Here is a 17,146-nt window from a genome sequence, read left to right on the forward strand (position 1 = left end):
TGGATATGATGTGCGTTATGCGCCAGCTCAGCCGCATCAAATTTCTGCTGTAAAACACACGCATGATGTGAAAACAAACCCATCGAGCGAAATACCGAAGTTAACATGGCTATGAACGACTTCTGCAGATTATGTAAAGTAAATCGGGCCAGAGCTAGTTGAACACTATCCTTACGGTGTCTTTCCACTCACGTCTAAGTGGAGGAACGCCCCTCTCTCCTCTCAAACTCTTCCACCAGACGGCCATAACCATATGTAAATTAAATCTTCCTACCTTTTTTCTGGTTAACTCTTTCACCGCCAGCGTTTTTAAAAAAAAGTTGCCAGCCAGCGCCAGCGTTTTTCATGATTTTCACCAAAGTTTAATGCCTTCCAGAAAATGTTCTTCTTTAAATATATAAACATACAATATACCAAATGAAAGAACAGACCCTCTGCTTTCAAACAAAAAAAACCGTTTCATCCTACCTTTAGTGGTTCTTTTGCAATCAGCTTTTGAATATGGGTAGGTTTTTGCAAAAACACCATATTTTGAGCAAAAAGCAGAGATAATTCCATTTTTATGACGGACTTTTCATAGAGATCCCATTCAGAGCGATCTTTAAAACAGACACGGACATGCAGCAGCTTGCCATAGAGCAATACTTCCGGTTTTAAAAAGTTGCGGAAGGGCGCCACCTGGTGGATAATAGCGGTATTGCGGAAAGACGGAAAATCTCGTCATTGGCGGGGAAGCGTTTTCTCTTAATTGACGAGATATCTCGTCAATGGCGGGGAAAGAGTTAATCAGGAACGTCACCAAAGAATGTTTGCCCACGCGTCCTCCACCATTTACTGTGAACAATGAAATTTCCTTCCATGATATCTCGATTGTTGTGCACGTCAAGCTGTGCTGCACACAGTTTCTCGCTGACGATCGATAATAGTTGATAAATTAAACTTTTCCCAAAACCTGTCGGGAGTAGGGCAACAACATAATCTCCATTCAAAATGTTTAACAAACACTTTTCTTGTTCGGGATTAAGTTGGCAAGTGCCGGTTCTCCACAACAGAGCAAATAGCTTTCTGTGCCTCCATGTCCACTACAAACTACAACCGTACATTCGGCGCTTAGCGTCTACGTCACGGCTCTCAGCCCGCCCTCTGTTCATTGATTCGCCGGTTGTTTTGAGACCTGAGGAAAACGGTTTGAATGGGAGGTATCTCAGACTGAGTACAGAAGCGTAATGAAATTTAGCGGAAGTACAAAGTCTGACGTAGTCAGGCTACCCTAATGCTACCTATAGGTATTTATTATGTCTATGGACTGACACTTCTTATTGTCAAGCCCTGGACATGTTTGACTTCATGCGACGGAACGCATGTGTGTGCAGGTCTGTAGGGGAGTGTGGAGCATGGACAACCATGCTCGTGCATAGATCAATGCAAACGTGACTAATGTGAGTACTGCGTACGCTATGAGATAGGAATCTGGAAACTTCTTTTGTGTTATGAAGCCATATAGGCTAATGCAGTGACCTTGTGACTTGGATTTTAAGTGATAAACCAACTATGTACTCTTCTTCTGCACTGTTTTTGCTCTACTGGAGATCCTACAAACAGTGACTGCTTTCATCTGGCACTTTATGAAGTGAACAAAGCCTTTATATTTCTAATCAGAGTTGCATGTTATATTGTGAACACTACAATAACAGCTTGAGAGAATGTGTTTCTCATGCCTCCTTTAGCTTGCTGATAATCTTACCGCCTTTTGATGGCACCCCTGCTTTATACTTTGTCCCTGGAATCCAGTCCTAGGATGACATGCTCTAAAATTATACAATAAATCCGTTGGGTAGCATTTAAAAAAAAACATTTAAAAGTAGATGCATTTTTTAAAGCAAAGCATTTATTTACTTAGCTACAGATGAAGCAGCTCTTTGCGCCTTCTAACGTCTCATAATTGGTCATCATTTATGTCCAATAGACTCAATAATAATCTGTTACATTTTAATCCTTTAATTTTTCATATTAAAAAGCGTTTTTGTGCTGCTGCGCATCCATGTAATAAACAAACCCGCGTTGTCATTCCGTTAATACGCATATTATCAACGCGCTCTTTACTCGAACAGAAAAAACTCGCCTCGCGAATTGCGCCGGTTGTATAATAGAGATTCCAAAGTCTCTCATGAGCTAGAGGACTAATATCCAGGGAGTTCAGTATTTCTGTGTGGGCATGCATCAGGGAAAGGTGTGTGAGTCTTTTCTGGGTCATGGTGCTGCATACCAATGTCTTCAAAAGATGCAAGGCGGAGAAAGTGCGCTCGGATGAGGCCACGGATAGGCACAGTAATGAAATTAAAATCCAAAATACACGTAATAACCTACGTTGTATTTTGCACATGTTTCATAACAAAAAAAATTCTGTGTAGTTTCGCACAACTGATTTGTTCATTTTTAAACATTTTAGAAAACATATCATGCTAAGACATTACAATATTAATTAATTTTTATGCATTTGGCGTTTTGCAGGTCCACACTGAAAAAACAAACATACCACTCAGAAACGTCCATTGACAATCTCCAAACAATAAGTTGTTCCTCAAAATCTGTATTTTCATCTGATACAGACTCAAACATGAGTGGATGACATCAGAGTACCGCGAGGGCGATTTAAAACCAACCTCCTCCGCTTTATTTCTCGTGGTACTCTGATGTCATCTGCTTGTCGGTTCTTGTGGCGCTGCGTAAAGTTGACCACACCTAAAAAATGTACTGCTAAACTCGACAGAAATGCTCTGTATACCAGCACTTCCTTTATTACTTGTATAGCAGGAAAAGTTCTATTTTACTTCTCAGCGTGATAAATAGCTTACAAGGTTTGGTGTGTGAGCGTGTGAACTGACAGAAATGCGTCTGTCTCATGGTGAATGCGTGGGACTTGAGAGCCTAGGTTATATCAACATATGTCAAATTAAGTTACCTGATATCCACTTAATTTTATAAGTTATAAACATTCATTTAAAATAACATACAGCGTATGTATTATGCGGCTTTCACATAGGATGCGGTGTGCGCTGCGCTGCGCTATGAAACCCATTCATTTCAATGGCTTGCGCCGCGCGAGGGCGGTTTTTTGTTGCGCCGCGCTCTGTGACGATTACCCGCGCGGCCAATAGAAACGGGGCATCCAAACAAGCAAAATGGACGAAAGCTTATACTCGGGATTCTCAGAGCTTTATAATACAAGTTTATGCTCCTACAGAGACATCGGAAGGAAAGCCTTGTCATGGAAACACGTAGCAATTCAAGTTGGCATGTCAGGTGTGTTTTAAGTCAAGCAGCTTGTTGTAGGTATGCTGAAAGTAACGTGAAATGGAGACGAGCAACATCAGTCTCTGTATTCCTCGTCGACTATTTAACGCAAATATAAACACTGTAGTAATTTATTGAAAACCCCGCCTACTTTGGTCTGGCCATCAGAGCACAAATCGCTTGGCTGCGCCGAACCCAGCGGCGAGCGCAGCGCACACCGCATCCTATGTGAAAGCCGCATTAGGCCTATTTGCTTAAATTGCATTTTAACAAAGATACTGCAAGGGTTGAAATTAAAACCCAACGCGCTGGTGAAAACTGGATAAACCGGTTTTCTTTTGATTCCCTGATGATGAGGTGATCGATTAGCATTGGGGGTTGGCAAAGAATTGGCAGACCTAGGGGTGGGTGGTTTTTAATTTCTTGACTCTGTGTCACTGGTAGCTGCTAAAACAAGCAGCTAAACCATGTACAATTAATTACATTTTGGAATTAACTTCCTTCATGTCTTTTTATTTATACACTGTAAAAAATATTTTCTGAATTTTTAAGTAGTTAGCATTAAATATGTTTACAAACAATTGGTTTACAAACTCTGGGATGTTTGTGATTATCATCATTCAGAAAAGTGGTGCTTGTGTTTAGACTTGTGTTTTACGTGATTAAATCATGAAGATTACATTAGTTTCTTTTCAGTGTAGAACAGTTTGTAATCAAAATGCAAAAATATAGTATATTTATAAACATCGCTGAAACAAAGAGTGAATTAAAATTAAAAAAGTAATAAAGTTAAAGCTGCTGATAATTTTGTTTATATTTACTAGCCTTTTCTGAGTGAAAAATGTTTAGATTTTGTTAAGTAGCCTAATACTCCAATTTATTTCAGTGTGGGTTTCTCATTTTTATCAGCTTTCTTTTGCTTTTCAAAGGGCCGTCTACCTTTGCTACCGCCAGTGCTTTAATGTGGGCCGGTAGGCGCCAGTACTCAGTACCGCCACTTCCAAATATAGCTCTTGCGTACCACCACCTCTCCCTGCGCCCAGAACGTACTTCTAGCGTACCAGAACGCTCATTTGCACATCTGTTTAAATCAGAGGCTTAATTTAATCATTTGGCTGCGCTGCCGCTTTTCAAAGCGCCCTTCACAATGCAAGCTACCTAATTCGTCCCACCGAGAGCAGAGACTACATTACCCATACACCTTTGAGTTTTACAAGTTAAAAGCGCATGCGTAGCTTTTGCTGCTGTCAATAGGCTTGTTCGACTTCATGCGGCGCCCCGAGAATCGACAGCCGGAAGATGTCACATAGTTTTGGTGCAATTTCATCAAAAGCTTATAATTAGGAAATACACACAACACGCTTAACGTATATTTTCTATATGTTAAAAATGTTGTAAAAATTGCGTATTCTTATATAATAAGAATAACAATATGATACATTTACATTGCGCTCAAAATGATTTAGAAATGGAAAAAGGAATTCTTCTCAACTGAGTGCTTGCAGAATATATCTATATATTTGAGAATGCTTATCAGTACTTTTTTGTTTCTTCAACTTTAAAGATGAATATTCTCCTTTAGAGATGGGCAATTTTCAGCAATAGCACATTATATTCAACATTTTGAGCTCATAAAAAAGATTTTTCGCTTATTTAAATTACTTTTTTATGTTTTTATGCACGTTTAGTTTTGGTGCAATTTCATCAAAAGCTTGTAATTAGGAAATTCACACAACACGCTTAACGTATATTGTCCATATGTTAAAAATTTTGTAAAAATTGCGTATTCTTATATAATAAGAATAAAAATATGATATATTTATATTGCGCTCAAAATGATTTAGAAATGGAAAAAGGAATTCTTCTCAACTACCACCAATAAAGTTTTAAAATTCTTCTTTAGAAAAACGGCATTTAAACCCACGTGCACCGAACAAGAAAACGTATGCTTACATACAGTCCGTGTATGATATATTTTTTATTTAGTTTTACATATTTTTATTTATATGCATTTAATAATAGTCTACCGTAAGGTCATAATGTACACACTGTTAAAAATGATTCAGTGGCTTTGTAAAATCTCTAAAATAAATGATTAAAGTAACTTAATAAAATCTCTTAATGCAGTTATGCGATTTTTTTAGTTGGAAAATAAATTACTTAAAATAGAACAGATATTTTGTGTAAAATGTACATATATTATTTGATGTATACGCCTTAATAATATAAGTATTACATTTACAGATTATTTTAGTCAATATATTTAAAAAGGTCAGAGTAATATATTTAAGTTTTTTAAACTGTAATAATTGCATATTTCAAATTATTATTATTTCTATTTGACATCAAAAATGTGTAAGTTTTACGCCTAACTTGAAGTATGAATTACTTATATTTTCACATTGATATTATTTGAGTAAATGTAGGCAAAAAATAAATTAATAATAAGTAGAAAAAATGTCAATTTTAAACAATCACATAGCCAACGGTTTTTAATCCGCAACAAAGAAACTGCACATTTTGCCGATGACAAACACCTCAGAAACTCCTCCAATTTATGAATATTTACACTCACAATATGATTTTATTTCCTTAGTACAAAAGTATAACATATTATACAAATTCTCAGTGAAATGTATTAAACACCATTGCATACTTTTTATCGTGTTTCATACCATGTAAAGGGAAACATGATAATATAAAAAGTAGCCTACTGTTCAGTAATGCAGAAAAGTGCAACACAACCACGTTAAAGCTATTAAAACGTTCAGATGCAAAAATGAACTAAATGTAAAATTAGATAAACTAGTTAATGATGTTGCGTAAATGCGCTCGGTCTCTTCAAAGGTCTTCGCGAATTATTTTGTTATAAGACTCGATTATCATACATCACGTCTCTTCTACTGTAACTGTACACGGAAAATATAAGACAAATGATGCGCGTTTGAGTCCGATTTTTATGAAGAATATGTGACTGTTTATGTAACTGGCAAAAGAAAACTTCGCCAACAAAATGTTTGCCAAAAAGCATGCATTTGTATGACATCAAAGTCTATCGCCTAAACATTGATAATCCGTGTCATGTTACTTCAATATCATACAGTATACGCTAAGCATGAAGTCGAGCACACACATTGTCGTCAGTATGGCCTACATGAAACACGCCTGCCCTCTACAGGTTTTTATATTTCCTGCGTCCCCCACCGAACTCCCCTTCTTCGGGATCTCGCAGAATTTCGGAAGTCTCCGCGGCATTCTGCTCTCAGAGACGCGCATTTTTAAAGGCCACATCTGTAGAAAGTAAACAAACAATTAACATACTCGTGCGTGCTGGCTTGAGGGGGACCATGATCCTGCTGAAATGGGTGTATGCTATCTTCAGCACAAACAAAATCCTGGAATCTGAGTGAGGCACGTCACATCTGGTCGCGGGGTAAGCTTCTCGACCAGCGACCAAAACGCACTCCCTTCCTTCCAGTACCGGAGGGGAAATCGGGAGAGTCTGGACTTTTACCTGTCGGCCCGTCTGATAATAGTTATACATTGCGAGTTATATTAGCAACACCGTTGTGTTGCCTGTATACACAGATGCCTGTATATCTGTCGATATCGGTCCGATACCATTTGTTGAATTAATAATAAAATTGTTAAATGGGTAGAGTGCTTTCTGCTACATCAAGTATAGTTTTACATTTAAAAACCAATAATTTAAAATGATTTACAAGTTACAAGAACATGAATTATTGGTCAAATGGCAGTGTTTAGTAGAACACCGATCGGGCAAGTGACAATACTTTTTTCTGGCCCGAATGTCTCTCACACTTGCCCCGGGACACCGGGCAGTCCTTTATGTTGAGCCCTGAGTGTGCAGATGGTTATTTTGGGAATTATGCGCTTGACCGGAACTTTTATGCACATCCCGGGCGCAGAATTGATGAACCTAAATCATCCTGTACGCTACGATTATGCCTTCCTGTGCGCAGAATTGATGCTCCTGAAGCATACTCCGTGGGAATCTGCACTCGATCGCAATGGATAGTTCATAACAAAGAAAATAAATTCGCCCTGTGTTCAGCACATAGTAAATTGCATCCATCCAAAGGCTTACTGAGAGTTTATAAAATCAGATCTTTAAAATAGCTTACAGTTATCATGTGTGTGCGTTTATGAATGACGCGTTTCATCCGTCTGCTTCACCAGTGCGAGTAGGTTAGAGTTTCTGTGAACTTAAATATCTTAAATGTGCATTTGTTTTTTTACAGAAGTTATAGAGTGTATTAAGAAGACTTTAAATGTAGTGCATAAAAACGTTTATGGTGCTTGCTTTTATAATACTTTGTCCTTTTAATCGCTTGTTAGTAACAACTACGGGTAACGCATAGTATCGAAAATTGGATCGGTCCTGTTAGTCCGATATCCGATCCAGCAAAAAGGGCTCGGATCCCAATATGACCCCAAAATTTAAAGCATAATTATAAGAAAAATATACATTTTCAATAATACAAATAATAAATAATTTATTGTTTACTTCTCATCTATACAATAAATGAAGTTCTAAACGTAGGTTCGGGAGGAGCCTAAAACATTCAGTCCTGTCAATCATCTCGAGAGCCTATTTAAGCGATTTAATCTCCACGCCTCACATTGACGATTCATCCGGCATAGGCCCCGCCCATTTCCGGAATAATGTCCTCCAAAGACCAACTCCTGCTCTTTTCCTCCGACGCTGATTTATCATCAACGGTCGTTGGGCCATCACCAGGACCTTCAAACCCTAACCCTGCTCCCTCGCAGAGCCTCGATAAAAGAGGACGCCCTCCTCAGCGTCCTGCTGCCGTTTCACCTAAGCGCCGCCGCTTAAATCTTCCCTCTCCGCCTCCAGCAAGACACCATCGTACCTCTCCTTCTGTGACTCCGCCCAGACCATCTCCAATCCCTGCAATAGAGAAATGGACTGTGAACTGGCTGCGGCACGCTCTCGCGTCCGCCGACATCGAGTTCTCTAGAAGGATGTCAAAAGCCCAACTCTATGAGCTTTATCTCTGTGCCCAAACCGGTCAGACGCCTGTAGCCGCTACCCAGACAACATCCAAAAAAGGTCCCGGCCGCCCTCGCAAGAATCCGCAGCGTGTTTTCGCAAACCCAAGGCCTTCTCCAGCGTCAAGCGCTTCGAGGGCTTCCCCTCCAGCTAACGCGCATGCGCCGTCTCCAGCCGCCGTGCATGCGCTGCCTCCCACCGCAGTAGCCCTCTGCCCCTCCCCCTCTAGCCCAGCCCGTGCGATTTCCGCCCCAAACACCTCACCAGCCGCAATCTACCCCTCTCTCGCACCCACTTCTGCCCCTCTCTTCGCTAATGCTTTCCCTATCCAACCCCATCTCCCTCCCTCTTCAGCTTTGCTAAATCATGCTCAAAACCCACCAATTCTCCCTCCCTCTCATTTCCCACCTGGCTTTTCCTCTAACGTCACGGGAGCGCCCCCTAGTGTGAGGCTGCCCCCGCTGATGGGTAACTCTCTAGCTCCTCCCCCTTTTTCTCTCTACACAAATCTCTCTCTTCCGAGCGCAGTGCTTGGTGTGAGGCTGCCTCCGCAAACAGCGCCTGCCCCTGTTTTACCTCTCTTAAGCCGTCTTTCTTCCTACAATCTTCTCACAGCAGTGCCTTTAGCAATGCCCGCTCACGCCGTTGCCATGGACCCGCCACCCGTCTCCAACTCACTTCGCTCTCAAATCCTTTCAGGTATGGACGTGGACCTGGCGTCCCTCCTCTCTACCTTTCCAAAGAAAGACAGCCATCGCTCTCTGGACTGTGGCGCTTTCTCCGTCGTCCTTAAAGACTTGCCTTCCAACTCCAATCACATCCTCTCCTTCACAGAATTCGTCATAGTTAATAAATATACAGAAGTAATTTGCTCAGTGTTTCCAAACAGGCGTAAAGAACTTAACGACTACCTTTCCATAATTTCTGAGTTCTCATTGTCATTCGGCGGCAGTCATTTTTACACTTACCACAAATTATTTTCTGCCAAATGCGCCACGAGAGTCACCCACTGGAACCAGTGCCCTTACTGGGGAGCACTGGACTTCAAATTATACAATAGAGTTTTTCTCGGCTGCCGCAACATCACTTGTGCCATTTGTAGATCCCTCGACCACCAGTCTCACTCTTGTCCGTCAGTACAAAATACCACCAGTCCCCGGGTAGCCCCTGACTCCGCTAAATCCACTTCATACGTGCCACAGTCCAGATTCGATCGCCCAGGTCCTGCAAATAATCCAAGCCATTTCTCTGCATCCAACAGCCGCCAGGTCTGCAATAACTTTAATGATTTCCGATGTTCCAGGCAAAGATGGCGCTATTTGCATGTTTGTAATTTTTGCCCAGTGTTCAAATCATCTGCAAAAAACAATAAAGATCTTAAAAAGTATCTGTCTTCTCCAATCAATATCTCTGTTCTTGCACACAAACTACAATCTCACCCCAATAAACAATTTACTAATTTCCTTCTTTCAGGTTTACAGCAAGGTTTTGACCCCGGTCTTGAAACCATGCCCGACTCAACCTTCACCTGTAATAATTTGCAGTCTGCCCGTTTAGATCCTGACTCTGTAGACTCCCTCCTACAAAAAGAAGTAGAATCTAAATTTATGATCGGCCCATTCGATTCCCCCCCATTCCTCACCTATCGCATTAACCCCATCGGTATAGCAATGAGGAAATTCTCCGGGAAAAAGCGCATTATCATCAATCTTTCAGCCCCCCACGAATGCTTCGTTCCTAGCGTGAATAGCTTAATTCCCCTATCCGAATTTTCACTGCATTATCACGACGTAGATCAAGCCATCAGTCTAATTAAATCTGCCGGTCCCGGCGCTTGGTTAGCAAAAATCGACATCACTTCAGCCTTCAAGGTCATGCCAATAAACCCTGATTTTTGGCATCTCTTTGGCGTGCTCTGGCGGGATAAATATTATTTCGCCGTTCGTTTGACTTTCGGTTGCAAAAGTAGCCCCAAAATATTTGACACCCTATCGGAAGCGTTGTGCTGGATCCTAGCGAACAATTACGACATCCCCTATCTCATTCACCTTCTTGACGACTTCCTCTTAGTCTCTCCAAAATCCGTTCCCCCAGCCGCTCATCTTTCAATTGCTCTTAATCTTTTCTCAAAGTTAGGGGTTCCCGTCGCCTCCGAAAAAACCGAGGGACCCGCTACCTCACTGGATTTTCTCGGAATTACCCTCGACTCCGTCAAATGTCAAGCCTCACTGCCTCAAGACAAAATCGTCAGAATAACTAATGTAGTCCAAAACCTCACCTCCGCGCAGCGCATTACCAAACGTGACCTTCTTTCCTTACTCGGGTACCTCAACTTTGCTATGAGAATCGTGCCTCAGGGCCGCCCCTTTATCTCTCAGCTCCTCTCTCTAGCATCCTCCGTCCCAGGCTTAAACGACCTAGTCTTTTTAAACTCAGCATGTAAAGCAGACTTAAACCTCTGGCTCGCATTCCTTAAACAATGGAACGGGTTTACCTTTTTCTAAGACGATATCACGCTATCAGCCTCCGAAATCCATCTTTTCACAGACGCAGCCCCTTCAGTTGGTTTCGGGGGTTATTACCAAGGTCGTTGGTTTGCTTCAACCTGGCCCCCCGAACTCACTAAACTGGAGGATTCTGCCTTTTCCTTCGCACTGTTTTATTATTAATTAATGCGAGGCCACACAATTTTCATCTTTAATCTACCCTCCCCTCTTCAACCTTACCAGGCAGTTTCCTTATTTCTAGCTCACCGCAGTACCCAAATCCGCTCTCCCTCAGACCCCCTCTTCGTCGATGATAAAAATAACCCAGTTTCCAGACACTGGTTCAGCAGCAAAAAACGGCCTCCCAGAACTCCAAATTAAATCTTTAGGTCGCTGGTCCTCAAACGCCTTCCAAACTTACTTAAGATCAAACCTACCCCACATTAGACACGCTCATCAGCTGCTTATCCAATAATCACACTATCTGTCGCACACCTGAATCTCATTAGTCACCGAACTAACCCCAGGCTCCGCCTTAACCATTGGCATTGTGCTTAACTTCCTCCTCACCGCAGCATAGTAAGCTCAGCTCGTACATCCCTATTTATCATCATTTATTAGCTTCAACTTGGCCAATACTCCAGCAACGATTTTCTTTTCCACCCTGCCCACGCTCTCTACCCAATATTCACCCTCGCTCCCCCTGGACCTTCAGGGCGCGCGCTCTATATTTAACCCCTGCAGGAGTTAATAATACATTTCCCACAATATTACTCTTTAAATCGCTCACTGCCGCAGCAGTAATTTTAATACGCTCACACTACCGCAGTAGTTATACCCTCGCTCCTGTTGGAGCCTCGGGTCGCGCGCTTCTCATTAACTCCCGCAGGAGTTAAAAATATATAAACATTTTCCCAACCCTACACTATATAATTCGCCCACTTTCGAAGCAGTGTTTTAAATACGCTCTCACTACCACAGTAGTTATACCCTCGCTCCTGTTGGAGCCCCGGGTTGCGCGCTTCTCATTAATTCCCGCAGGAATTAAAAATATATAAAATTTTTCCCAACCCTATACTATATAATTCGCCCACTTTCGAAGCAGTGTTTTAAATACGCTCTCACTACCGCAGTAGTTATACCCTCGCTCCCGTTGGAGCCTCGAGCCGCGCGCTTCTCATTAACTCCCGCAGGAGTTAAAATATATATATATATATATATATATATATATATATATATATATATATATATAAAAATATATATATAATAAAAATAAAAAATTTTCCCAACCTTACACTGTTAAAAAATCGCTCGCTGCCGCAGCAGTAATTTTTTAATACGCTCTCACTACTGCAGTAGTAATTCATCCTCGCTCCCGCCGAAGCTCCAAGCCGCGCGCTTCTTATTAAAAAAGAAAAACTCCCGCAGGAGTTAAAATAGGAAATTTCTCACAGCCTTATTCCGCAGCAGTGAATCTAACATGCTCACACTACCGCAGTAGTGTTTTCTCCTTTGCTCCCGCAGGAGCCCCAGGTCGCGCACTTTTCATTTTCTCTTTTAGGAGTTACAAGCAGCATCACTTAAAGGAGGAGATAGTTAAATAATTTCACACTTTTTTGGGGGGAATATAAGTTTTAACCACGTTAAAGACTAAGACTACTCGCAGATATCCACCTGGCTTGCCGTCCTCATATTATATTTATATACGTTTTTGGGGGGGGGGTTCTGAACTCGGGGCTCGAGCCGAGTCTCGGGTTCGAGCTCCCTCTGAGGACAGCAAGCCAAAGTTCATTTTACCATCATTCAATAGACTGAATGCGCAGGCGAACTAGTGAAATGAAGTTCTAAACGTAGGTTCGGGAGGAGCCCAAAACATTCAGTCCTGTCAATCATCTCGAGAGCCTATTTAAGCGAGTTAATCTCCACGCCTCACATTGACGATTCATCCGGCATCCCTCCTCCTCCCCAATTATCCTCCTTTATCTTGCCCCTTTTCTCTATCTGCTCAGTGTTACAATGGGGGGTTCTGAACTCGGGGCTCGAGCCGAGTCTCGGGTTCGAGCTCCCTCTGAGGACAGCAAGCCAAAGTTCATTTTACCATCATTCAATAGACTGAATGCGCAGGCGAACTAGTGAAAGCTGTGTTTTAAGGGATTTGAAGTAGTTTTGTACCTAAAATCCTCAACTACACCATTGGCTTGCCTGACAAATATCACATTTGTATGAAAGTTCACATAAATTATGATCTAAATTTGATTTAAACTGTTTTTAGTAGGGATGCACGATATATCGGCCGACATATCTTTATCGGCCGATAACTGCTTATTTTTAATATTATCGGTTATCGGTCTGATAGCAAAATAAGGCCGATAAATGAAAGCCGATAAATGATGGATTATTCAGTTTGTTGAACCACTTCACTTGCTCATTGCTGGCCATGTGGAGTTTTGATTGGTGCTTTCTCTGACATAGCACGAAGATGACACGTGTTGCGGGCTCAAGAAGAGTATGCTAGTCTAGCGCAAAGACAAGATGTAGACGGTCTGGGAGTTTTTCATTGTGAAATTAATATGAATATTTATCGGCCTATACTGTATATATCGGTTATCGGCCCCCAAATATAAAGAGTTATCGGTATCGGCCAAAATTTCCATATCGGTGCATCCCTAGTTTTAGATATTGATATAGGTGTGAGGTGTTGAATTCAGGCATCGGTTTTTAGAAAAAAAACATAAAAAAATTACAGTTTAGGAATTAAATCATTTCGACCAGCAGATTCCCATAGAGACCCATTCATTTTCCTGGATATGGACAACTTCTCAAATCTTTTGTGATACATTTTGTAAATTAATGTTTATATAAACATTAGAAAGGAACTAAAAAATAAATATTATTTCAAATAGTAATTTTTTATAGTTTTGATGCATTTTGAAATGTGTGTTTTTTCAAAATGCCATAGAAATTTGACTGAGTGTAAGTGTGTGTGTGAGTGTGAGCGCATGTGTGAGCGCATGTGTGTGTGTGTGTGTGTGCGTGCGTGCGTGCGTGCGTGCGTGCGTGCGTGCGTGCGTGCGCGTGTGAGTGCGTGCGTGTGTGAGTGCGTGTGTGTGTGAGTGCGTGTGTGTGGGCTTTTTTAAAAGTTTTTTTTAAAGACTGTTACAATGCAAAGCAAAATGAGAATAAGCTCAAACAACATATTTGAAAAACTACCTGAATCACTGTGTTGCTAACACTATGTAACAAGGTTTCTTCTTGTCTGTCATTGCCTTGTCATAGCTGCACACAGACTACACAACACTCACAAGGTACACTCACTAGAAAACATTCGGTAAAGATGCATAGCATTTGGATTTAGTTGGCTTTAACAAGGATCCTATAGTAAAACTGTTAACAGAAAATCTGACTCCACTCAACTTTATTTCTGTTTTATTTTTATTTTTAAACTGTTTTTATAAAATCACAGTTATTTTCTTTTAATTGCCGTTTAAAATTCGTATAGGTCTTTATTTTTTATTGTTTCTTATATCTACTTATTATTTATTTTATCTCCTAGATTGTTTTCTCATTTCTGTGTAAAGCACTTTGAATTACCCCTGTGTATGAAATGTGCTATACAAATAAACTTGCCTTCCCTAATGTCAAACAGGTTTAAAAGTAATGTCTCTGATAACTCGAGACTGGTCCCAATCATGTTGCTGACGTGCTCATACTTAACCAGCTTTGGAGACAGCAACGAACACCGATTTGGTCGTTATTTGGGAGTTTTGTCGCAGACCTTGAAAATCTGTCAGTGACAGCAACATCCAGCCACACATGACACATCCTGTAGTGTAAGCTTGCCATTAATGCTGTGCTGTAACCATGAAACTATATGACTTGTAGTTGACAAGAAGTTGCACGGTTCCTTATTATTAATCAAATATTTAAAGTGAACTTTTGAAATAAACAACGATTAATGTTAGTTGGAACCTAAATTTTGTCTTTTTCTGTATCCTAGGAGCCTTACAGATCCTTCCCAGCACTCTTGAGGCAGGGATCTGTTGACAGTTGGGTGTGACCAGCGGCCTGGCTCCTCCTCCTCCCGGCGGCAGCGTGCGCTCTCAGCCGCCCCCTTGCTCCCCCTGCTCGCCAGGCCTTTGTGCCCGAGCCCATGCTCCCAGCTCCTCGCGGCCCTCTAACGCCATGTGTGTCCCGCACACTATGGAGGCGGGCAAGCACAGCGCCAGCCAGGGTCAGGGCGGCCGTGGTGGGGTTCCTTTGGAGCCGTTCGTTCACCAGGTGGGCGGCCACACTAGCATGATGCGTTATGATGACCATACTGTCTGCAAGCCACTCATCACCCGGGAGCAGCGATTTTATGAATCCTTGCCACCTGAAATGAAAGAATTTACCCCAGAGTACAAAGGTAAGAGGGAGAATTTGAGACATACTTTTCCACCGTCTTTGTTGATGTCATCTTGGGCTGTGTCTAAATGATAACATATTTTCTGACTTGACTGTTCGCCCACACATCTGTCATTTCCTGGATGGAGATATGTGGACTGCCCTGCCCCTGGCTGGCACTTTGCGCTTTAAATGAAAGTTCTGTGCATCATTAATATTAGGGATGTGCATGAAAAGTCGAAAATTCTATCTGCAATAAATAAATAAAAAATGCTATTTGAATGTTTGTTTTTTAATGTTAAATGTTTTTTAAGGGTACTGCTCACTTAAAGGCGCTCCAAGCGAGTCTGTGTGATGTCCCTTCTTTTGACGTCCGAAGTGTTGTCAAACAAAACGGAGCGTAGCTAACTCCTCCCTTTCCCTTCCGTGCTTTCTGAACGAGTCATGAACGCGCCCAACCCCCACTCCCAAATCCTTCTTGTCATTTATTGGCTGGAACTAGGGCTGGGCGATATGACCCAAAAAATTATCGAGAAAATGTTTTCCATATCAGTCGATATCGATAATTATCATGATAAATAACAAATCTTTACTCCTGTCAAATTTAAAGGCAAATTTTTGCTCCTGAATGAAAATTGTAAAAACCGGACAGTTAATAATGGTTTTAAACTACTTTTTATTCAGAACATGACAAATACAAATACTAAAATCTTGTTTTAATGCATCTGTATTAAATGTAAATCTATTTGTTATGAAATCAACACATTTCTGACACAAAAGCAGCAGACTACCGTCACTTTAAGACCCAAGACAGACTGCTTTAAGTTTCAATATACTGAGTAACAGCTGTTTATGTTCACTTAAACAAGAAAGAAAACTCAGTTCAGTGATCACGCGTGTGTTATACATATACGAGCTATACACGCTGATAAATGGATGTCAAGAGTGTCACGTTGCTGTGGGAGCGCACATACGCAAACACTATATTCACTGCAGTGGTGGATCTGCGGTTTTTCCTCAGTTTCCTGAATCTGTGAACGTCCTGTAAATATACTTTTAAAGCTGTGCGGACGTGTGCGTGCGCAAGGCGGACGCTGAATGAAAGTACAGTATACTGCACCTATTGTGTCTGCTGTGTTTGACGAACCCTGTTTGCGCGTCCAACATTACACACAAGAAAATGTTTCCGCGCATATAGATTCCGTGATTCAGTCCGCGTTATCCGCATTGCGAAAATCATAGGTCTCTACTAATAAATTAATAACTTGCCTCATCTTCCACTCCTTCAAGTCTAACTGTCACTGTGATTGTAAACCAAGAGCGCGTGCCGCATCCGGAGTTTATATAGGTAAAATTATCGTTATCGAATTATCGGCCAGCACTAGCTGGAACACTTTGTTATGTTTCGTGGTGGTAGGTTTGACCAGTTAGTTTTTGTTGCAGTTTGTGGAGCCTGGGCTGTCTACAGAGACCGCGTTTTTTACAGTGTGTTCAGAGGACAGGCAGCTAGCAGATTGTGAGGAGATGTTTACTGTATGAAACAAAAAAAAATGTGTTATGGCCTAAAACGCGTGAATTCATTTAGAGCACATTTTTATGCTTTTTCACCTCACATGTGTACTGTCTTTTACGGACTTTAAAGGACAAGTTCGGTATTTTACACATAAAGCCCTGTTTTCAGATTGTTTATGATGAAATAGAGTGGTTTTGGCTGAAATTCCGACATATGATTCTGGCCCGAGAATTTTCGGTTGTTTCTTGTATCACCTCCCACCTCTATAATGGGTGTATAGGTGCACAGGAACAATCCTTTCTAAAATGCATTAATCTTTCGTTTACAAAGACGTGAAACTCACCGAGTGGTCGTTCACTGATATGCTCACACAAAAATCGCTGCAAAAGACGCATTCCAACAGGTTTTATCGTAGTTTTTTTCCAACTCCAT

The 17,146-nt window shown here is 41.3% G+C and overlaps 1 protein-coding gene across 3 annotated transcripts in view; it reads left to right on the forward strand.

Moving 5' to 3' along the window:
• Positions 1 to 17,146, forward strand: part of ip6k1 (inositol hexakisphosphate kinase 1) — a 61,520-nt gene that overhangs the window by 14,400 nt on the left and 29,974 nt on the right. For 2 of the 3 annotated variants that reach the window (XM_065259371.2, XM_065259370.1), the window contains 2 exons: positions 14,465 to 14,648; positions 14,816 to 15,223. In XM_065259371.2, coding sequence (XP_065115443.1) covers positions 15,001 to 15,223 — 223 coding nt within the window. In that variant the 5' untranslated portion in view covers positions 14,465 to 14,648; positions 14,816 to 15,000. The remainder of the gene's footprint in view (positions 1 to 14,464; positions 14,649 to 14,815; positions 15,224 to 17,146) is intronic. The other variant, XM_065259372.1, reaches the window with a different exon arrangement.

Source organism: Paramisgurnus dabryanus, chromosome 24, assembly GCF_030506205.2.
Source record: "Paramisgurnus dabryanus chromosome 24, PD_genome_1.1, whole genome shotgun sequence".
Taxonomy (NCBI): domain Eukaryota; kingdom Metazoa; phylum Chordata; class Actinopteri; order Cypriniformes; family Cobitidae; genus Paramisgurnus; species Paramisgurnus dabryanus.